This window comes from Mesocricetus auratus, unplaced genomic scaffold (genome assembly GCF_017639785.1).
Source record: "Mesocricetus auratus isolate SY011 unplaced genomic scaffold, BCM_Maur_2.0 Super-Scaffold_100011, whole genome shotgun sequence".
NCBI lineage: Eukaryota > Metazoa > Chordata > Mammalia > Rodentia > Cricetidae > Mesocricetus > Mesocricetus auratus.
The window spans coordinates 80601913-80625751 of NW_024429195.1; the positions used below are offsets into that span (position 1 = coordinate 80601913).

The 23839-nt window shown below is 44.7% G+C and overlaps 2 protein-coding genes across 2 annotated transcripts in view; one reads left to right on the forward strand and one right to left on the reverse strand.

Moving 5' to 3' along the window:
* Positions 1-23839, forward strand: part of Stab2 (stabilin 2) — a 160839-nt gene that overhangs the window by 86212 nt on the left and 50788 nt on the right. Inside the window, exons 32-40 of the mRNA XM_040755138.1 lie at positions 7830-7928; positions 8017-8124; positions 10203-10334; positions 13388-13516; positions 15250-15306; positions 17068-17160; positions 18292-18487; positions 21232-21327; positions 23579-23624. Coding sequence (XP_040611072.1) covers positions 7830-7928; positions 8017-8124; positions 10203-10334; positions 13388-13516; positions 15250-15306; positions 17068-17160; positions 18292-18487; positions 21232-21327; positions 23579-23624 — 956 coding nt within the window. The remainder of the gene's footprint in view (positions 1-7829; positions 7929-8016; positions 8125-10202; positions 10335-13387; positions 13517-15249; positions 15307-17067; positions 17161-18291; positions 18488-21231; positions 21328-23578; positions 23625-23839) is intronic.
* On the reverse strand, positions 1790-6050 carry LOC106020941 (activity-dependent neuroprotector homeobox protein 2-like). The gene has a single exon (XM_021225948.2). The coding sequence runs from the start codon at positions 5975-5977 to the stop codon at positions 2495-2497; it is 3483 nt and encodes a 1160-aa protein (XP_021081607.2). The 5' UTR covers positions 5978-6050; the 3' UTR covers positions 1790-2494.

Consider the following 23839-nt stretch of genomic DNA (forward strand, 5'->3'; position numbering starts at 1 on the left):
GCATTCAGGGTACTTCACCCAAAGGGAGACAAGCTCCTCCTTTACACATCAAAGGGCAATGATTCCACCTAAGATCTAATGCAGGCAAGTCAATCTCCTGGTCAATAACTATTCCTAGAAAGGCAGACTCACCTTAAACCACGCTAATGAAACATATGTAAAAATTAATTCTTTGTACCAAAGCCTAACTCAGGATAGTTGAGTCAACTATTAGTAAATATGTACTACTTCCTCCCCATTGCAGTTTCTTAGTCTAGCACAGGGCAGAGAAAGAAAGCCAATATAGCGATGAATTTGGGGGAAAAAAGTGTTTTAAAAGAAAAAAAAAGAGATTTTAAAGAAATACCAAATATGAATGTTTCTATCAAATACTATAAAACTTATGCTTAGGACAAGGGATTAAGTTTTGTGGGGTTTTTTTTATTTCTCCCATCTTCTAAAATTTGCAAATGTTTTAATTCCCTTGCCCTCCCCCACCCAAGTAAAATTGTGTTTACTCAATGGTATTATTCCTATTCTAGGAAGCTGATAGCCTAAAGCAATGACCCTTCTATCCTTGGCACAGTGACTTCTTTTTCCCCTTCCTGTGCACCAATTCTTTTCAAACTTGCCAAGTAAGATTGTGAGATCAGACCCCAGCAAATGGAAAAAAATACACTCACCACATTCCTCAAACTAAAAACCAAGTACACTTCCTCTATGTGTGTTCATTCTTCCCAAACATATCATCTTGATCAAAAGTAGTTTTGCCAGAAAAAAAAAAAGGAATGATTTCAGACCTAAGTAGGCTGGTATGCATTACTATGCAAATGCCAGCACTTTGTACTGTGTGGAAAACACGAAGTTTGGTATCCATAGAGCAGTAATGCAACACAGATTCCTTGGCAGTGCCCTGAACTATTCAGCTGGATACCTGGGCCAGAGGAAATGCCATTTTCACAACTCTAACACATTGACTAATTTACTCCAGCCACAAAGACAGAGCTCCTGCTCTCCCCTTTTACCATAATCCTGAAACCTGTACTCCAATTCAAGTAGGGTCCACACCCTGGGGCAACAATACCATACCTGTGTCCATGGCCCTTTCCTCCAATCTGTTTATGAGCAGTTCAAGTAAGAAAGAGTTCTCTGTGTGTCTTCTCAATGTCCTAAGATGCTAAAAATTCATTGCCTTATCTTCTAATGGAGACAGGACTTGTCACTATACATTCCTGCCCCTACAAATGCTTGACTTATAAAATTCACTTAGTATGAATCACATACAAGACTCTGAGATAGGAATAACTTTAGTAATGAAAACATTTAGTTGTTCTATGAGTTGTATTTTTTAAAGCTTTCAGGAAAAAACTAAAATATTAAAATTATAATATCAACAGAATTTGAATGTTCAAAAATGTGCTCTTTGCCATGCATTGGTGGCACATGCCTTTCATTCCAGCACTTGGGAGGCAGAAGCAGGCAAGCCTAGTCTATATAGTGAGTTCTAGGACAGCCAGGGCTGCTATACAGAGAAACCCTATCTCAAACAAAAACCAGCCGGCGTTGGTGGCGCACACCTTTAATCCCAGCACTTGGGAGGCAGAGGCAGGCAGATCTCTGTGAGTTCGAGACCAGCCTGGTCTACAGAACAAGTTCCAGGACAGCCTCCAAAGCCACAGAGAAACCCTGTCTCGAAAAACAAAAAACAAAAAACAAAAAGAAACAAACAAACAAACAAAAATGAATAAACAAAAAAAGGAGCTGGAGACTGGAAATGGCTCAGTGGTTAAGAGCAATGGCTGCTCTTTCCAGAGGAGCTGGGTTCAATTCCCAGCACCCACATGGTGCACGACCATAGGATCTACGCCCTCTCCATCATGCAGAGCATTCATACATAAAATATACATTTAGGGGCGGGGGGAAAATATACATTTAAAAAATATGTTCTTAGAAAACCATATACATCTCTTCTCTAAATATAGCTGTGTCCTTAGCTGCTGAACAATACTCTTATTTTCAACTAATCATTTACAATCAAGCAGAAATTTCCTAAAAGGGTTTAAGACAAGTATTTTTAGACTTCAGGTTTGTATCATTTGATACAGAAGCTACTAAGAAAATGAGCCATATATGGAATGCCAAAACTTAATTCACATGAGGGAGAGGGGGGAATTACACTTAAGACTAAGAGGCCAGGTGGTGGTGGTACACACCTTTAATCCAAGCAGTTGGGAAACAAGAGGCATGTGGATCTCTGTGAGTTCAAGGCCAGCCTGGTCTACAGAGTTCCAGGATAGGCTCCAAAGCTACACAGAGAAACCCTGTCTAAAAAAAATTTTTTTTCAAAGGGGGATAGGGAGGGGTGAGAATGAACTACAGGAATCTGTAAATCTGGAGTAGCATTTGCTTCCTAACCTAAGTCTTCCTGCGCACCTGCAAATCCAGAAAAGCCACAGAAACTAACAATACAGAGTAAAGAAGGTATCTATGCCAGCTCAAACTACTGCCTAGGACTTTAAGCTGAGTTTTGTGGTTCACACTGAAAGTTCAGTCTATGTTTAACATTTTTAAGTTCAGACATATCAAAGCCTAGAAGTACTGAAGGTCTGTGGACTTCTATTGCTTTCAAACAAATATATCTTCTTGTTCCAAAAAACAAAGCCACATTAATTCTTTCCATCTTTAAGTATAAAGACAACAGTTCTACTTCTTTTCTGCTAGGATATGGTTTCTTATGGAAATACTCTCTGAGAAACTGCTTTTTTTTCTCATGGGAGTAGTCTTTGTACTTTGGGGGATCTAATGCTAGGATCTGGAGTAAATCATCACTGGTCACCAGTCCATTAGTTGTACTTTCATTCCTTTGTCTCTTCAAAGGCATAACACTAGTCCCTTCCTCTGGATCTGATGCTTCATCACCCTTTAGTACAAACAAGGGAACTTTCTCATCCCTCTTCTGGTCTTCTGTTCCATCTTGCCACTTTCTCTTTACAGGATGGGTAGAATCAGTAATCCTTTTCCCACTGACAAACTGCAGTTCACTGCTCTCAACAAAACTGGGCCCAACTTGCAGGTCTGAATTGTTCTCTTTGGGAGCATGTTCACAATGCAGTAAATGAAGAGTGATGGCTGCCACAGTCAAACATCCAGGGTAGACCCCACAACAATGGACACATCTGAAGGCAGGAGACCTGAGCACTGTATAGGCCACTGGCACAATATGGTGTCTGTCCTTCAAATGTAATATGTAGGCATCGGATATCATGAATGTGCTCAAACAGAGGGGACAGGTTAGCTCTTGTTCACTGAGAAGCTTAGGTACAACCTTAACCTGTGGCCTCACCTTAACATACAAGGGCACCAGTGGTGTGGAGCTTATCCCTGAGAGGATAGCCAGGCAGACTTCCTGTTCTCCAATCTTCTCTCTTGGCAGAGTGATGATGAAATCAAGATAGGGGAACAACAGGTCACCATTAGCATCCAGGCTCAACTGCAAGTCCATGTTACTGTAATCCAAAGACAGCTTCTTCCTCTCACAGTGTTTAATTCTGCTATGCTCCAAGAGACTCTGTATGTTGTGAAAAGTGCCTGGGCAAAACAGGCACCCCAAGCCATGTGTGAGTAAGTGGTGCATTAGCTCCTTCTCTAAGACTACTAGGCATGTGCAGGAGAGGCAACTCATGGTCTTTTCCCTTGTCCACTTCAGAAATGGTGCATACACTGCCAGTTTTACTGGTTCAAGTTTCTCACTGGAACTGGACTCACTTTGCTTGTGAGCCACTTCCATGTGAGCCTGGTAGACATTGGATGGGAAGACTACTTTGCAAACTGGGCAGGTTTTCCACTGCTTGGTTTGTCTGACAACCATATTCATATCCACCTCAGAAGAGACCTGAACAAATATGTTCTGGTCTGCAGTGTTTACCAGCCTCTGTGAGGAAGACAAGCTGGGTAGAGCACTGGACATCTGTGGACTCACACTGGGGGACATGAATTGGTTGGGCACCTGGGACAGAGTGGCAGTCACAAGGCTAGCACTCTGAGGAATAGGCACTGGATCCAGCATGTAAATGGATCTCCCATTAACCTGTGTCCCTGTTGGAAGTATCTCCCTGAAAACAGAGCCTGACTTGAGGAACATGGTGTTGTGTGAAGTGTCAGCTCTCACTGACTGGTTCACCGGCAGGAGGCTGGTACTAACAGACTGACAGGGCTGAAGCACACTGGGTCTAACTGATGGAGCTGCAGGAAGCACTCCTGATGTAACAGGCTGACCAAGCAGAGGAACACCGGAGCTCATACCCTGGTTCACAGAGACATCTGAGACCACCAGCTGTTTGGGGGACAGCAACCCAGATGATACCACTTGGTCTGCAGGGAGAACCCTAAAGGACACTGGCTGACAAGAGGGGAGGACCTGTGATGAGATTGCCTGGCCTACATTGAGAACCCAGGACTGAACTGCCTGACCAGTGGGAAGGACCCCAGAAGCTGCTGTCTGTGCAGGAATCACAGATGCAAGGGTCATCTGACCTTCAGGAAGGACTGCCAATGAGGCAACCTGACCCACAGAAATTGTTCCTGGTGATGTTGTCTGAAGAACCCCAGGAGAGACAGAAAGACCAGAAGATAGGGTGCCAGGCCTGATCTGTCTGCTTTTGGGCTCCACTAGCCTGCTTTTAGGCCTCACTGATCTGACTAAAGGTCCTGCTGGTCGACTTGCAGACCCCATGGGCTGTGTCAGGGGTAAAATCCCAGGTTGGATGGCTTGACTGGTTGGGAGATTACTCATTCCAACAGACTTATTCACAGGCCCAAGTGGCTGACTCACAGGTAATGCACGAGGGTCTATGGGCTTATTAGGTGAAGCCAGGCCTGAGTAAAAGGCAGACGAGGGAGCTGAAGGCTGCAGTGTGAGGTTGGTCTGACTCACTGATGGATGGCTGGAGATAAAAGTCACGTGGGACTGGGCAGCAGCAGACAGAGAATGAGTGAGGCTCCAGGAAGTACATGGGGCTCCCATCGGAGGTTGTACATGGGCAGAGGTCACAGGTTGGGCCAAGGTCACTGACTGTACCATGGCTGGACTTGGAGTGTTCGGTGACAAGGCAAGGTGGGACCAAAGTGGCTTTGCTGGAGCAGTTGTGTGCAGAGCACTGCTGTTTGGCGGCATGGACAAGCATGCCTGTGGCTTTGAAGCAATGGGCATCTGCTTCAGAAGCCCAGTCCTCTTGTTATGTTCTGAAATCACAGACCTCAACTTATTCTCCAAATCTTTGTGTACATCTGATGTCAAAATGTGGGACATCAGATCATCCTGGCTGCACATACTGATACTACACTTTTTACAATAGTATCTTTCAGGTGGTAGAGTGTTTGCCACAGAAAGAGTATCGCTGGCTTTCAGCTGCTGCTGTTCTTCCTTGGCTTGAAAGCCAATGTAGGCATTAAGTAAGGACTGAAAATGAGTGATCAGCACATGCTTCTTCATACTATAGAAGAAGGTATTGGAAAAGTTACATTTTAAACATGTGAAATGTTTTATATAACCCTTCAGTGACTTCCCATTGCCCAGAACTTTCTCCTTGGGGCTGTCAACTTTCCCAGCTGACTCATGGAATAAAGAGAAGTGCCTGCTCACCACATCAGGCCGTGAAGCAAATGAGCAATCCGGACACTGGATCTGTAGCTCTTGGTCTGCCTCATCTTCATGGAAACGATGCAAATGATTTCTGAGAGAAGAAAGCACATCTGCTGAATATCGGCATAGGCTGCAGCAGTATGGCTTGGATCGGTATCTTATCTTGTTTTTGAACAGTGCCCTTGCAGCAACATCTGGCCACGATGTATTATAAAAGTATCTGTCTCCGGGGCCAAAGCCTTTAAGGTCCTCCAACGATTCTTTGCAGCTGTCAAATCCAACCTTCAGAAGAACGCTCTTCACCCACGGCCGCATAGTTCTGATGTCGTCCAGGTTTTCCACAGGAACTTGAAACATTTTGAAATGTTCTGCCCTGCAATAAGGGAGCCTCTGCCTCAGTGCCACTGCTCTCCACTTCAGGGGTGGGGACCCGGCCTGCACCCACCTGCTGCTGCCTCCCCCACCGCGACCTCGCGTCCTTCCCCGTTACACGGTGACCTCACCCCGGAACCCCGGTCCTCACTCACTCACTCACTGACACCCGGAACCCCGGTCCTCACTCACTCACTGACACCCGGAACCCCGGTCCTCACTCACTCACCCCGGAACCCCGGTCCTCACTCACTCACTGACACCCGGAACCCCAGTCCTCACTCACTCACTGACACCTGGAACCCCGGTCCTCACTCACTCATTCACACACGGAACCCCGGTCCTCCCTCACTCACTCACCCCGGAACCCCGGTCCTCACTCACTCACTCACCCCGGAACCCCGGTCCTCACTCACTCACTCACTCACCCCGGAACCCCGGTCCTCACTCACTGACACCCGGAACCCCGGTCCTCACTCACTCACTGACACCGGGAACCCCGGTCCTCACTCACTCACTCACCCCGGAACCCCGGTCCTCACTCACTCACTCACCACGGAACCCCGGTCCTCACTCACTCATTCACACACGGAACCCCGGTCCTCACTCACCCCGGAACCCCGGTCCTCACTCACTCACACCTCAGCGCGCTCCTCGGCGCCTCTCACAGCAGTCTGTCTTCCTTCACGGATGCGAGAAAATGGCGCCGAACCAGCAGAGGAAGTGACGTTTTATATTTGCATACTCGCACCAGACAGCCAATGGCGTGAAGAGCGCCGGGGACTTGCCCCGCCCCTTCCGCTCCCAGCCTGCCCATGGCGTCAGCCTCAGGGCTCGGCTCTCGCCTGTGCCGCTGTCTCTGTGGTCACGTGCATAGCTCTCCAAGGCAACACCCGGACCTCAGACTCCTGTCTCCCAGCCCGAGCCGTACCCGGGACTCAATAAATGTCAATCCAAGATGCACGAGGGAAGGGAGCAGATATCACGGGTGCGGGTCTCTCCTTCGACAAGGTTCCAGAACGAGAAGACTGGCGAGTTAGCTCGGCCGGAGGGTTAGCCAGGCCAGGCTTGTCAGTTGCAGTGTGGTGCGGACCAGACAGATGACCGAATGAGAGGGTGACGAGGGTGGCATATACCCACTGCTGCTACTCTGTGCAACAGACATGGTTTATGGTGGTTGCGACTAAAAAAAGTCAGACTAGCTGTGGTGACATATGCCCGCAATCCCATCATTCAGGAAGCTAAACCAGGAGATCACAGGAAGTTTGAAGCCCGGACTACATGGCAAGATCCGGTTTCAAAAATGGTAATAAAAAGAGGAGCAGGTCGAATAGCTGGGGGCGTGTCTCGGCAATAGGTTATTTGCCCTGTCTCCTCAAGACCCTGAGCTCCAAGCCTGGGTCACGGGCACACACAGCCAGAAACCTAACAATTTATGTAAAATTGTCGTATTCTTATCAAGCCAAAAATCTTTTATAAGGCAAATTCAGATTACTGGCTTATAGTAGTCTCAAGGTTCTCAGGATAAGAAGTGAAGAATTAATAGGATAAATTAATGAAAGTTAGAAGGGTTACCTTAGGGAGCTCTATTAAAGTCTTTTGTACAAGAAGAAATTTTCTCCAAATGGAGAGTAAATTTAAGGAGCAGAGCTAAAATTGAACATTTCCAAGTTCTTTCCGGTAGTCACTTAGCATTTTGGAATAACTTATTTTGTAAATTATCAAAATGTTTTTAGTCAATTCTGTTAAAAGAACCCAACAGGACTTCCATAGTTATTAGTGAACAGAAGATGGTACCAAAATTTGCTAAATAGAATTTTGGGCCCTCTTTTCCCAGGTGCTGATCCCCCAAAGAAGTCTAACTGGCTCCTTACCAAATCTACTCACCCGTCTGGACCAAATGCCTGACTATTCCATCTTCCGAGGCTATATCATTGCAAGTACCATGTTCTCGGCATAAATGTCTCCTCAAAGCTTCCTGGGGACTGGAATCCCTCACTGGCTGTCCTGTCTTTGCTTTGCAGCAATACAATCTGGCAAATGCAATCGAGGCTGCAGACACTTATACTGTATTTGCTCCAAACAATGTAGCCATCAAGAATTATATCAGGGAGAAAAAAGTCACAACCCTGGTAAGTGTGAGCCCTAGCAGTTAATGTTTCCTCTTTAAGATTCATTTCCATTTTTAATGGGGTGTGTGAGCCCGTGTGTGTGTGTGTGTGTGTGTGTGTGTGTGTGTGTGTGTGTATACATGTATATATAGGTACAGATACCTACAGAGGCCAAGGGAGTTATATCCAGAGGTGTTATAATCCCCTGGAACTGAAGTTACAGGTGGTTGTGAGATGCCTGATCAGGATTTGGGAACTGAACGAGGGGCCTCCTTGATAGCAGTATCCACATTTAACCTTCTCCAGGCCATCAACATTTTCTGATGTGGGAAATGCTCTTGTTCACTTTAAAGATTTGTCACTCATATTGGTTTAATAAAACACTGATTGACCAATAGTCACACAGGAAGTATAGGTGGGGCTACCAGACAAGGAGAATTTGGAGAAGAGAAAAGGCAAAGACACAGACACCAGCCATAAGCAGAGGAAGCAAAAAAAAGTGCCAAGCCACATGGTTAAACATAGTAAGAATTATGGGTTAATTTAAGTTGTAAGAGTTTGTTAGTAATAAGCCTGAGCAACAGGCCACACAGTTTATAATTAATCTAAGCCTCTGTGTGTTTAATTGTAACTGAAGGGTTACAGAACCAGGTGGGACAGAAACTTCCATCTACAGTTTTCAATCCTTCAGTCATATGCCAGTCATATGACTGTTTTTTAACAAAATCTGTTCATCCTGCTCTGTATACTTAATAAAGACCTAAGCAGAAACCCCACACAGACCTCCCCATGTCACAGCAGCCATGAACATACACACAGAGAAAGGGAAACTAAAATATTTTTATCTTTTTTATTTATATTAGAAACAAGTTTTCTTCACATGTCAATCCCAGCTCCTTCACCCTCCCGTCCTCCCCCACCCAATCTCCACTCCGATCCCCAGGGAGGGTGAGGCCCTCCATGGGTGGGGGGGAGCTGGGAAAAAGAGGAGGGGAAAAGGGGGTGAGAGGAGGACAAGGGGGAGCAGGAAGGTTGAGTCAGGGAAGAATAGAGGAGAGCAGCATGAGAGATACCATAATAGAGAAACTAAAATATTTAACAACAACAACAACAAATTTAACTGAAGACATTTATTAGTGCCGTAAAAGTATGTGTTCTCTTTTTATGTGGGAAAAACTGGTCTTAACATCTCATTAGGGTTATAAAATAAAACTGAAAATATTAATTTGCATATCAAAGAAACATTTATAAATACAGTCCAAACCACTTGTTTGTAGATTTTCTCCAGTGTCATTTTCTTAATGTCAGGAAAAAAATACCCCTTTACCACTGCAATTCTTTCTTTTTTTTTTTTTTAATTTACTTCAGGCTGTCCTGCCTCAAACTCACAGAGATCTGCCTGCCTCTGCCTCCCAAGTGCTGGGATTAAAGGTGTGAGTCCCCATTTCCCAGTACGACTTTTGTTTTATCAAAAGTCTTTGCATTCAGAAGTGCCTCTAGTGAGAGAGCTAGAATTTGCTGGGGAGGGTCATGAGAGGTTTTCTGGGGAACAGCTGTGCTCTGTGTCTTCCTATGGATGTGGCTCCGTGTATGTTTCAAAGCCGATCCAACTGTGTGACTAGTGTCCACCCACCTCCTCTTTAATTATACGTTGCTAAAACATTTTTAAAAAGCCTTTGCGTTTTTTGAAAGCATATTTTTACATGGGGGATATTTTGTTTTAATGATTCTAAAATACTTGGAATAATTTTCATATTCTTATCACTAATATTATTCTCTATTTTATTTAGAAATATCATTTTTATTAATTGCTGAGGCTCATTTTATGTTGAATTTTTGAAGCTGAAATCTTTGTAATATCAAAGAAATCATTTTAAACAACCTACTGGCCACTTCCATCATGCCTGTCTAGATGGTCTTGGCCCTCCTACCTGGAAATTCACACTGCACCTTGTTGACTAATGCTTCTGTGTGTGCCCTGATGTCTTGCACATGGACAAGGTGCTACTTCTGTTTCCAACCCCATGATTCTGGCAGAGCAGAGCAAATGTGGCCAACTGGCCGGTTCACCGGCTGACTCTTCCTTATGTGTGAGGCAGGAGGAAGACATACTTCGGTACCACGTGGTCCCGGGGGAGAAGCTCTTGAAGAATGGCTTGCACAATGGCATGCACCGAGAGACCATGCTGGGATTCTCCTACCTCCTCGGCTTCTTTCTCCACAATGACCAGGTACGTCTTTTTAACCAAACTCAGCAGCAAGTACTGGGGTATTGGAGTCCGAGCAGTAACAGGCAATCTCAGCTGGTACCAGAAACCCAACAGACAGTCTTCAGTTTCCAAGATGGAAGGGAAGTTTGTTTCTCAAAATAAGTTGCAGGATGTGACGCTGGCTTTGGGAAATCAGGAATCAAATGCTACGCATGAAGTCTGCAGTCAAACAAATTAATATTGATATTGCAAACTTGCAGGGATGCGTCAGCTGCCACACTAACATTCCAGTGGTTACCTTACCAAGTGCCTAAGTAGTGAAATGGCTACCATTCATTAAAAAAGATTTCATGAAGCTAGTTATTATAGTTATAATATAAACTTCTGCTCATGTAGCTCCAATGCATATTTTAAAACTATGAAATTTTAATGAGAAACAATGTAATTCTAAAAAGAAATTATCAGAAGAAAACTTTACTGCCTGGTTTACTGAGTGAGTTCCAGGACATCCAGGGATACACAGAGAAACCCTGTCAAAAAAAAAAAAAAGCAAGTCACTATAGAACCAGGCATGGCATGTGCCCATAATCTTAGGATTATGGAGACTGTCTTCATGAGGTTCTCTATAGCTGTGATAAAACACCATGACCAAAAGCAACTTGGGGAAAGGGTTCGTTTTACTTTATACTTCGGGCAACAGAACAACACAGAGGACAGGCAGGATCTGAAACAGAGGCCACAGAGAAGTGCTGCTTACTGGCTTGCTTAGTTTGTTTTCTCACATACCCAAGGGTCACCTGCCCGGGGGTGGTACCACCCACAATGGGCTGGATCCTCCCGTGTCAGTCTACAGGCCAATCCTAGAGAGGCATTTTCTTGACTAAGATTCCATATTCCAAATGACCCTACCTTATGTCAGTTGATATAAAAACTAGCCAGCACAGAGGCTGAGGAAGAAGGATCACAAGTTTGAGGCCATCCTAGGGTAACCTGAGTGTCATGGTTCGAATGAGAATGGCCCCCATAGGTGTATATGTTTGGATGCTTGGTTCCCAGTTAATGGAACTATTTGGGAAGGATCAGGAGGTGTGGACTTGTTAGTATAGGTGTGGCAGTAGGCTTTAAAGTTTCAAAAACTCAGACCAGGTCCAGCTTCTCTCTCTCTCTCTCTCTCTCTCTCTCTCTCTCTCTCTCTCTCTCTCTCTCTCTCTCTCTCTCTCTCTCTCTCTCTCTCCCTGCTGCCTGTAGATCAAGATGTAAAGTTCTCAGCTACTGCTCCAGCACCATGCCTGTCTGCTTCCTCCATGATGATCATGGACTAACTCTCCGAACCTGCAAGCAAGCTCTCCATTAGGTGCTTCATTTTTTAAGAGTTACCTTGGTCATGGTGTCTCTTCACAGCAATAGAACAGTAACCAAGACACTGAGCTACGTAACAAGAACTTGCCAGAGAGGGAGGGAGGGCAGCAGGAGAGTACAAACACTCTGTGTTGGAATGAGCAATTAAATGTGCAGTCTTAGGAGCAATAATATCATTTGATCCTTTTAAAAAGGTAAAATCTTTAAAACTTTCTTCACTGAGGCCATCATTTAAATAAATACTTTTAATGTAAACTTTAAAATTTTTTATGTTAAAAAAAAATCTAGCTAGAGCTGGGTGGTGGCACATGCCTTTAATCCCAGCACTTGAGAGGTAGAGGCAGATGGATCTCTGTAAGTTTGAGGACAGCCTGGCCTACAAAATAAGTTCCAGGACAGCCAAGACTGTTCTCAAAAAAACCAAAAATAATTTTTTAAAAATCTAACTAGAGATTTTTTCATTACTTAGAATAATCTAATTCTAAACATTTTTTCTGTCTCTATTAGTGTTAAGAGTCTAGCAAATACATTTTCCTTTTAAATAAATTTATTTTTCCAGAAATAGAAATTACCTGATTGATAGAAAGCTTTCCTTTTTGTTGTTATTTTTAATCTGTCCTCTCTATTTCATCAGGTAGAGATGAATATTCAAATGCTGTTAAGTTATTTTCAGTGTTGTAATAGTCATTTTCTACTAGCCCAGAAATTTCCTGATTCAGAGTAAACACTAACACAATATAAATGTTGCTTTTAATTTCTCTGTTGCAGAGGGAAAGGGCTTTCTAATTGAGTAGGTGTGTTTACATAAAATTTTCAATGCAACCCATAATTTTCTAGCTATATCTCATGATGGAAATGATTCAGCCTCTTTAAATGCCAAATTAAGCAGGAATACATCAAATGTTCTTCTCTCTGGGTATTCAAAAATAGCTCAACATCTTAGAATTTGGAAATTTGTGCTATAATCACTGTTAGAGGCCAAATGAGTTTTCCTCATGACTTTCTTAATATTCATTGATCTTGAAACAGCAAAGTGGAGCTCAGGCCTCACTAACCCCAATGCCCAAACAGAAGAGCACTTTGCTGCCAGCCAATCATAAGAGACTATCATATTCAAGTAGCAATTTCAACAGTAAGAAGTGTTGATGATACCATCCATCTGATATTGCTTTGTGAATTTTAAGTCCTTATTAAGGACTAACACATTAAATGCTCCATGGAGTAAGTTTTCTTCCATCCTCATTGTCATTTTGCCTTTCTAAGAATTGTTGGAAAATTAGCCATAAGCTAGAGATGCGCTGAAAGGAAGCATTATGTTCTCTGTGTGTTAGTTAGGAGAGACGTCCATACCTCGGAGACCATTAGACCACAGCACAGATGAGCGTGGCCATAAAGCCAGCTTGCCAGTAGACACAAACCTAAGGATCTCAAGGCGATAATTTTTAAGCAAACATAAACCAATTTGAGAGGTAGAAAATACCCTAGAGATAATTTAGAGCAACATTTTCCTTTAACAGAGAGGAATGTTGAGGTTTGGGAAGGCAATTGACCCAGTATCACACAGATTTATGGTACGAATTGCAAGACTGTGATTCAGACTCCCCTCTGTCAAGCCAGCGCTCCGTCATCTGCATGGTGGACTTCCCAGCCTTGCTTCCCGTCTTCGGCATCTCCCTTACTACCACCTTAATAAAAACATATTTGATTGTTCACAGCTATATGTAAATGAAGTTCCAATAAACTACACCAATGTGGCCACTGACAAAGGAGTGATCCATGGTCTGGGGAAAGTTCTGGAAATTCAGAAGAATAGATGTGACAAGAATGACACCACTATTGTGAAAGTAAGTTATATCAAGGACCAGTGATAAAAATAAAGGGTTATGACTGTTTTTAAATTTTTAAACAGGAGGCCAGGGAGATGTCTCAGTGGTAAAGGTGCTTGCCACAAAGTCCAACACCCTGAGTTCAGTCCCCAAGACCTATATGGTGAGAGGAGACGAGTAAATTCTGCCAGTTGTGCTCCATACATGTGTAGCCACACACACACACACACACATACACATACACATACATACATACATATACATACACACACATACATACACAGACACATGCATACACACACATATATACATACATACACACACATACATACATAGACATACACACACATACATACACGTACACACACACACATGCACATACACACACATACATACATACACATAATTACATACACATACACACACATGCACATACACATACATACACACACATGCACATACACATACATACATACACATACATACACACACATGCACATACACATACATACATACACATACACATACATACATACACACACATACATATACACACACATGCACATGCACATACACATACATACACACACACAGGCACATACACATACATACACACACATACATACACACACATGCACATACACATACATACATACACATACATACACACATGCACATACACATACATACATACATACATACACATACACATACATACATACACACACATACATATACACACACACACACAGGCACATGCATACACACACAAAATGTAATAAAAGTTATTTAAATAATAATTTTAAACTTAAGAATAGATGACAAAGATGAGCTCGTCATCTAAAGGGATGGCATCATGCCTGGGGAAGCTCAGATAAAGGACTGTGTTGAGCAGGGTCCGAAGCTCTGGACCCCTTGCAAAGGGAAACTGTGCCACCTGTGACTGGCACTGACGAAGGCTGGTCAACCAGAAGAAGATGTGGAAAAGGGTGAGTTCCTGTGGCGCAGATGCAGTGGTGCAGGCTGGCCGCTGCGGGCTGAGACAGGGCAGCAGCCTTAGTAACAGTAACAGCTGCTGATGCTTAGTACATGCTGACATGTGTGGGCCTCACTCCAAACATTTTACACATATTAACACATATAATCCTCACAGCACCCTGAAAGGTCAGGACTTTGATTGTCTCCAGTTTACAGATGGGAAAATGAGCCACAGGGAGGTTTAATCACACGATAGCAAGTGGCAAAGAAGGGATTCAAACCCCAGGCAGCCTGGCCCTAGAAACAGACTTTACAGCAGTGACACTACACTATCAAGCAGGTATCACTAGCTAGACACAATGACCTTCTCCTAGTAACATTCTGTCTTTTGTTTTATGTATGTGCTATTTCGGTGTAGGGTTCCAGGTCTGCAGTGTCAAGTCAGGCATTGGTGACACATTGTCTCCTTATCTGACCCAGTTCACTAAACAAGGGTCCTGCTGCATCAATAAATCGGTGCTAAGGAATGCAGATTTAAATGGTTGACGTCCCCCACGTTTTAAAAGGTTATTGAGTTCTTAGGACTAGTGTAGACAAAGGCAGTGTTCAAATATGCAAGACCGTGCAGCATTAAGGAGGTTGAGAGATGTTCTCCCCCGATCTTCAACCCTGTGTTCTAAAACCTGCAGCTCCAAGCTCTCATTTTCAGCTTCATTTCACACTGAATTTAATAACCTTGACATGGCCTCCCTATCTCTACACTTTTTATCAAGGGGCTGTGTGGGAGGTGTCCCCAGCAAGCAATCTGCCCACTTGGAACAAAACCACTGGTAAGTAATCTTATTTTGTTTAAAAAAAAAAAAAGGGAAAGCCTCCAGATAAGAGAATGTCCACAATGGAAAGCACATGCTTCTTCTGCCTTTTCCCTTCCTGAGTTTAGTTCCAGGGTGCGCACATGTGCGTGTGTGCGTGTGCGTGCGCGCGTGCGTGCGCTGTGCATTTTAAAAGGGCGGCTGCAGGGTTATTTTAGCTTCCAGTTTGAGGCTGCAGCCCCTTATGGCGGGCTGTCACAGCAGCAGGAGTGTGAGGCACCTGGGCACACGGCAGCCACAGTCAGGAGTGGTGGGTACGTGCTCTGCTCACTTCCTTTTCATAGTTTCCATTTTCACTTTCGTTTTTGTTAATGAGATTGATTCTTTGGCAGTTCCATAAATATATATATGGAAACATATAATACATTCTGATTAAACTCAGCCCCATCCTCTCTTACCTGTCAACCCACACAAGCAAGTCCCTTTCCCACACTCGTGGCTTTCGTTCTGTGTCCCGCTGAGTTTAGCCAGGGCTGTTGTGTGACCACGGGTGTGGGACTATGCACAGACCCTGGTGGGAGACACAGCTGGAGACAGTAACTCTCCCAGCCCGTTCATCACTAATCAGTAGTTGCCTTGGGAAGTCGAGGGCCTTGGGCTTCTCCCCCATCTTTGACTGCTGACAGGCCCAGTCTGGTGTAAGCCAGTGCTATGAATTCGTGATTGCAATGGCTATGTCTGCCCAGTACTCTTGGATGGCCCTTCTCCCTATTGATATGCATCTTTAGAGCTTTAAATGCGGATTTTGAGGGACTAAGGGAAATTTAATTAATACTAAAATAGAAATGACCCCAACATGCAATTTTTCACTTTCTACTGCTTTTATACTAACCAGTTAAGGACAGCAGCACGATAGTCTGTGAGAGAAGACAGTTTCCATGTCCCATAGCCAGCCTGACAGGCTCCTCACACCTGGTTCACTTTTATAATTGAAGTCACAGCTGACCTTCTCAAAGAAACAGATGTAAACATTAAAAAGGTAGACACATCTTTAAATCAATTACCAATGTGTTTCTTATAGCTTCTTTTTATACAAAAGCTACTTGCACTAATGACCATTACAAAGAATAAACATGCTGTCCTTCCATAGCATAGCAATAATAATTCATGATACAGGGTAAATACCAAGTCTGTCACTTAGGTTTTAATTTGGTAGTATAGATTATAAATCTTTATGAGCAAACAGTTATTTCTCGGATTTGGCAGACTATAAATCAGTAAACAAATTAAAGCTTAAGATTAATGAATATACAGGGCTGGAAGGGTATTTTATCTGGCTGATTTTTAAATTCTTCTAAAATTGATCTAGTCTTCTAGAGAAATGTTCTTCATGGCAAGCCCTGCTTTACAGTATGACTTTGGGTTTTGCCACCTGCTCTGGAGTAGCTGGCACTGTGGGGTTCACTTGTGTGCTTGCTTCTGAAGTAGCACCAAGAAGCCACAAGCCACCCTTGCCAGAATACATTAGGGAAAAAAGTGCCACCTTGTCGGGTGGTGGTGGTGCACGCCTTTAATCCCAGCACTCGGGAGGCAGAGGCAGGCGGATCTCTGTGAGTTCGAGGCCAGGCTGGACCGACAGCCTCCAAAACAATACAGAGAAACCCTGTCTTGTAAAAACCAAAAAAAAAAAAAAAAAAGTGCCACCTATTTCCCTACTTAGAGAAATTGGGACGCTTTCTTCTTAACTAAAGGGATGACAAAACCCTTATGATTTCACAGGATGAGACAAGGAAATGTATCTACACCATTTACTTCATGGGGAAGCGATCCGCATTCATTGGGTGCCAGCCAAAGTGTGTGAGGACTGTCATTGTGAGTATGAGCTAGCCTTGCCGAGGCCTGGGTAACTATACCGTCAGTGGTACACTAGATTTCTCAGATGCTTTGGTGAGTGTTCTTCTTGTCATCTGTTCCTCATCTCACCATTGTTGTTACCCAAAGTAGTAAATCAAAAAGCCTGTAAATCAGAAACTGCATGGAAGCCAAAGCCCTCAACCGAGTAAGGAAGAAACTGAGGGAACAGAAGGTGAGGGGGTGCCCTGTTCTCACGACACATGCATGTCAGATTCAACATTAATTGGTTAATTAAATGTAACCAGGAGACAAAGGACATAGTCAGCAAGGGGAGGCAAGGGCCACTTGGTCAGTCGGAATACCCAGGACTTCTGAATGGCACTTTAGAATTTTCTGGAAAATTCCTTATAACTTACTGTCCTGCTTCTTCCCTGGAGGATGAGCCCTCTTCTTCCAAGAGCTTACACTGCAGAGTGTGGGACTGGAGAGAGTTTTATGTCTTAAGGCATTTAAGAATAAAGTCAGTGAAACTAAACAGACCTCCTCTGGGGCTTCCCTGAACCACAAGAGGCTCTCAGAGAACGCCAGAGCATCCGCACTTCCACAGATGAAGCAGCATCCAGAGGGCCCCTGTTTTGAGGTGCTGAAGGCCTGTTGGGTGCTACCATTCCAGCAGTGTCACCTATGTTATTCCTTGTTACTTAGAGCTTTCTAGTCAGGGACACCAGCCTATGACCCCAGCTCAGGAAGTAGCAGGAGAAGATGATCAGATGTTCAAGGCCAGCATCAGCTAAACAAGGCCCTGTTACTACAGCAACAACAACAACAATAATAAGTTTGTTAATCTGGCACGAGCCGGCTTTGCACTGGCCACCCTCCTGACTACTGATATGGCAGGCCATCTTTGTGTGGCTTCGTCTTCCCGCCCCCTCCTTGGCATTCTTCATCTCTTGTCTCTGATGCTCCCTCTGCGCTGCATGCAGAGCTGGCAGGTAACCCGGGACATGGCTGAGCCTCACTCAGTCCTCACAGGGCTCTGTCGCCTACCGCTTAGAAACTCTGGAGTCTAAGAACCAGGAAGGCTCCCAGGGAATCCCAGGAGTCTCCCGAACCTAAGGGAAACAAGCACCACCTGTCCTTGTGTTCCAGACGAGAGCCTGCTGTGCCGGCTTCTTTGGCCCACAATGCCAGGCCTGCCCCGGGAAAGGTCAGAGTGTGTGCTCTGGGAACGGCTTCTGTCTGGATGGCGTGAATGGCACTGGCACATGCGAATGCGAGCAGGGCTTCAATGGGACAGCCTGTGAGACCTGCACAGAGGGCAAGTACGGCATCCATTGTGACCAAGGTGAGCTTCGCGCCTGCCCAGACCCTGGCCCCTCGGGCCCCAGACCCGAGCTAGCCTGCAGCATGTGATAAAAGAGCAGTAGCTTCAGGGCTACCGGCCTTTCCTCAGGCAGCAGGGATCACCCAACATGATCGCAAAGGATAAGCCTCTCTGTGAGCCAGTTATAGTATTCCAGCAATTTTCCTGCCCTGCTTCTGAGACCAGCTTAGGTACAGAGAGTCACCAATGTTTGTTTGTTTGTTTTAAGATTAAATTAGTTTGTCTATGTAGAGCAGTGTTCCAAAACATTTCCAGTCATTGATCCGGATGTACCCACCCACCCCCATTTGTTTGCTGACATTTTCAGCCTAACTCTGTCTCTCAGTTCACCCGTATGTGCTAATCACCATGATTAAACTTTCACTGTGGGCTTGCTCAGTACATAGTTGGGGGAAGACAGATTTTTCCTAATAACTCATTTAATCCCAAAGGAACTTTATTTCACTGGTGCTGCTGAACCCATTTTACAAATAAGGGTATTAAGGCCAGGAACATGAATGAGTTCCCCAACGTCAGCTGAGGAGAAGCAGACATCATGTCTGAATACATACCTTTCTTGACCCCAAAGCCCGTCTCTTAAGTCAAGCTGTCCTCTTTGAGAAGGTCACTCCCTGATCCACCATCGGCACATGCCACGCTTTGATGTTTAATCAGTTAGAGGCACACCATGTCCTCCTGATCATTCTCATCCTGGCTTTCTTGTACCCAAGGACACTGGGAGAGCTTTCTGCTTAGATCAAAAAGCAGCTCCTCGCTCCAGCCAGTCCTAAAACCATCAACTCACTATCACTGTGTTCTTACCAGCCAATCTAAGCCAGACAAAACTAATACATGACTGAATGGCTGGAATTTGCCCATGTAATATATCACTGAAGTTAGTGTGTCAGTTTATCTTTCTGTGTTGTTTGAGAGACTTGCTTCCATTCATGAAGTGCTTCCTAACCTAGAATCTGTGGGTGACTCCGTAGGGTCCACTAAGACCCAGAGCATAATGCTTTTGGTGAAGAGTAGTAATCAAATCTTTCACCAAGTTCTTATTCATTTATTTATATCAAATTTCCTAAGCACATATCTATAATGTTCTTTCACCAAAGAACACAGAAGACAATGTTCCAGCTCTCTTTCCCTCCATGTTCTTTCTGCTTCCTCTTCACCGTGTTCCCAATAAGCCTTGGAGGATTATCTTAGCTACTTTTTAATTGCGGTGACAAGTCACTATGGCGAAGACAAGACAATATTAAATTTGGGGCTCATGGGTCCAGAGAGTTATAGAAGGGAGCGTAGCATCAGGCAGGCAGGCGGGCAGGTGTGAGGCTGGAGCACAGCTGAGCGCTTACATCTGATACAAGCAGGAGGCAGAGAAGGAGCTATCTGGGCTCTTGGTAACCCAAAACCCATCCCCAGTGACACACCTCCAACAAGGACACACCTCCTAATCTTCCCCCAAACAGTTCACCAGCTGAAGAGCAAGCGTTCAAATATATGAGCCTGTGGGGGCCACTCTTCTTCAAACCACCACAGGTGTGATATCAGTGTGCTGCTCAGGGTTGAGCACTCAAGGTCACTTGTTCTCATCACTGTAACGATTATGAGCCTCTACATTAACCAACTAGCTACTTCCCACTGTAAATAAATAAACAAATCAATGTCTTTCTGACCAAGGCCGAACATTAGAGGGTGGTTTGACACCGTGTCCATTCAGCAAAGCAACAGTAATAAGTTCCCCTCTGGAAACGTCATCTCCCTCGTTCTTGAGTTTGACCAGGGTTACAGTATCATGTCTGAGCTTCTCCTGTGGAACAGGCCTAATGTCGGATAAGAAATGTGTTGGTTTCCCCTTTAACGGTGGACATTATTGCACTAATGGTCACATCTTGCCTGGAATGGCAAAAACCTGCATAGTTTTGGGAGCCTTTGGGGCCTCCTTGGCCAATAGCTTACAAGGAGGTACCCACACCTGGACCTGGACTTTTTCTTTAATCCCCATGACTTCTAGAAGTAGTATTGCCCATACTCCTTTTAATAAATAGTATGTTTAAACCGGCTTACAACATAATAGATTTCCCTATGGCTTTTTCATATCTTCGTCTAATCTTTTTGGGGGGGGTTCTCATGTTTATTGAGCATTTACTACATGTTTAATGATACATTGTCCCTTAATATTTTATGCATGTCATCACTAGGCCTTATATGTTAAGCTTAATGAATTTTTTATGTATCTCTACCCATAAGCCATGACTCAATTCAAGGCAATTCTTGAGGAGGTTCAGGACCCTGCTTTAAAATGAAGGAGACATCAGTTCTTTGTCTTTGGAGAAAGCAAATCAAACAGGTTTCCACAAACCTGGTATCAAATAGACACTTTTTTTTGAAACGGGGTCTCACTACTAGCCCTGGCTGGCCTGGCTCTCACTGTCCCCTAAGTAAGTGCTGGAGTCGCAGGTGGGCAGCATCACGCCCAGCCAGTCTGCTCTCTTAGGGCCCCACATGACACTGATCCTGAGGAGGGGACTTTGGTTCTAAGTCACATTCCCACAGTGCCACACAGTCCCAGAACTGTGGCATGAACTGGACTAGTTGGCCTGATAGCCTGTATCCCTGTGACCTCTGACCTCAGGCCTCCACAAGAGACTGGGTGCAGAGAGGTACACCCATAAATGGCAAAGGGGTTGTTGAACTTGAGTCTGGTTGTGTTTTCTACTTAGCATGCCCTTGTGTCCATGGGAGATGTAACCAGGGACCTTCAGGAGATGGCTCCTGCGACTGTGGTGTTGGCTGGCGAGGAGTAAACTGTGACAGCGGTAAGAGCAAGTCCTCCATGCTCTGTCCTTAGCCTGCCTCTCAGAAGACACACATGGTTTTCCTTTCTAAAGTAGAAATGATACCATCAGTACTTCCTGAGGATAAGCATAACATCTTACTGCAAAAATGTTAAGGAAAAGCACAAAAAAGAAACCAAGTCACTCATATGCCCAATGCTGTAAACCTCTATTGGTGATATTCTGTGTGACTGAGTACAGACCGTATGTGTGGGGAGCAGGCTACTTGTTTTATAATCTTCTGCATGCCACAAAAACAATGGACATTTTCCTCCATGTGAATGTGCCTACATCAACATCATTGATGTTACTAGAAACAGAACCATTTTGGTCTCTTTGCCACACCCATGATAGAAATGCAAGCCATCTGGCCCTCACTTACAGCCCCTCCCCAATGGCACTTTCTAAAGCCAATTCTCTGCTGTCATAAACAGTGTCACAGGGAGCGTATGTCATATGCCTCTTTCCACTGTTGTCCTGTTCATTCGTGTGTTCATCTCTGAGGCGGGCGTCTGACAGGGGCTGGAATTCTCACCAAGGGTTTTGCTGCTCATTGTGAAATGGCCCAAGAGCAGTGTAGTATTCCCCCAACTCTAGGGTCTGATGGAGAGCTCATTTGCTCCAGTCTCCCATTGCATTGATGTTTCTAATTGTACTCCAGGGGACGGTGGTGAGAGGAAAAAATAGCTCCGAAGACATGGGAAATCTGCACACATTTAGAGACCCAAGGATTGTAGGATGTGAGAACAGAGGCAAAGAGACAAGCTGAATGAAAAGGGTTAGAGGGGCCTGCAAGAACCAGACCACTAAAAGACAGACACATTGGCTTCCTAACTCAAACGGGTAGGGGGCCACTAAAGAGGTGTAAACATGGTTGCAATAATATCTTCTTTGTATTGAAGAGAAAGCAATCAGGCACCAGATTGATGAGAATGACCCTGGAAGCCGGTATCAGAGACACTATCGTCCCTTCTGAGGCAGCAACTACAAAGAAGGCCACAAGTGCCCACTAACCCTGAGGCTCCAGTGATGTGGTTTGTCTGAGGGACTGTCATTGACAAGGCTCTAGAAGAATGCTAAATCCAGGCGAATGCAGAGCTCTACAAACACCAAAATTGGGGAATCTGAAGGATTCCAGACAAAGGGGACATCCTAGAGCAGGCATCAGATGTTGAGGTGCCAAATCAGGATTCACACAATCTGGAAGAGGGCATGAAAAGTGGTAGGGGGTCACACAAGCAGAAAGACATCCTGAGTAGATTCCTAAAATAAATGCTTCTAAGAGCGCAGTAGTGCATGAAAGACCAACCTCATTTAAAGAGACAGGGAACAGCCTAGAAGCTATGGCAACTTTATAGGGGACAATTAGTATAATTCCTAAATAAGGCAGTGGCAGAACTTCCGTGTGGATAAAGGAGGCCCTTGGGTGTCAAATGAAGCGGAGACTGGTGGATGCAGGAGATGCTGAGGATGGTGCCCAGACCATGACTGGGGCAGCAGCATGGATGGTGTTCAGTTACAGAAGAGAACAGTTAGATCACTCAGCCTAGGAGCCACCCCTTGTCCTTTAATGCCCGCCCTTCACTAACGTCTCTGTATGTTCTACTTATCCGTGTCTCTGGAATCTCCCTTCCACCTGTCCCTGTCACCAGAAGACTTGTGATCTAATGTTCTACCTTCCATCCTAGACCCTGTCTCCTTTCTAGCCTCCACATAACTACAAGAAAGAACTTTCCAGAATACTGATGAAAGAGATAACACTTCTCACCCCACTCTGTCCCCAGGACTTCTTGACAACTTGCTATGGCTTTTCATCACCTACAGAACAAGATTCAGAGTCCCCATGGGTAGCATTCGAAGGCCAGTCACCAGCCGGCATCTAGCCAGTTAGCAAGTGTTAGCACCTACGCCATACAAAGTGTGCGGTCTTCACAAGGAGCGTGCACTCTGAGACACCTCATTAGTGTTCTTGGTCTTCACAAGGAGCATGCACTCTGAGGCACCTCATTAGTGTTCTTGGTCTTCACAAGGAGCATGCACTCTGAGACACCTCATTAGTGTTCTTGGTCTTCACAAGGAGCATGCACTCTGAGGCACCTCATTAGTGTTCTTGGTCTTCAGGGTCGTCTCTGGCAGCTAACATGAGAAGAGTTTACTCAGAGGCAAGGATTTACATAGTTAAAATGACTTTGGGGAACTCAGTCATCTCCTAGCAAGAATTCTTCTTTTCCAGAGATCAAGAAGGACAGCTGCAATGGGACCTGCCACACCAGTGCCAAGTAGGTGTCCTCTGACCTCTAGGAACAATACAAACTCAGTAGTTCTCACCTTGGCCCTCCCCTGGGGGGGGGGGGAGTGTTTTCCTGACATCCTTGAAGAGAATGTAGGATAGATACATTTAAAGAAGAAACTTAATGTCACTGAAGACACCACCATGAGCTTGTCAGATCCAGCATGTTCCATAAGCAGCCAGTGACATAGCATATTGACAAGA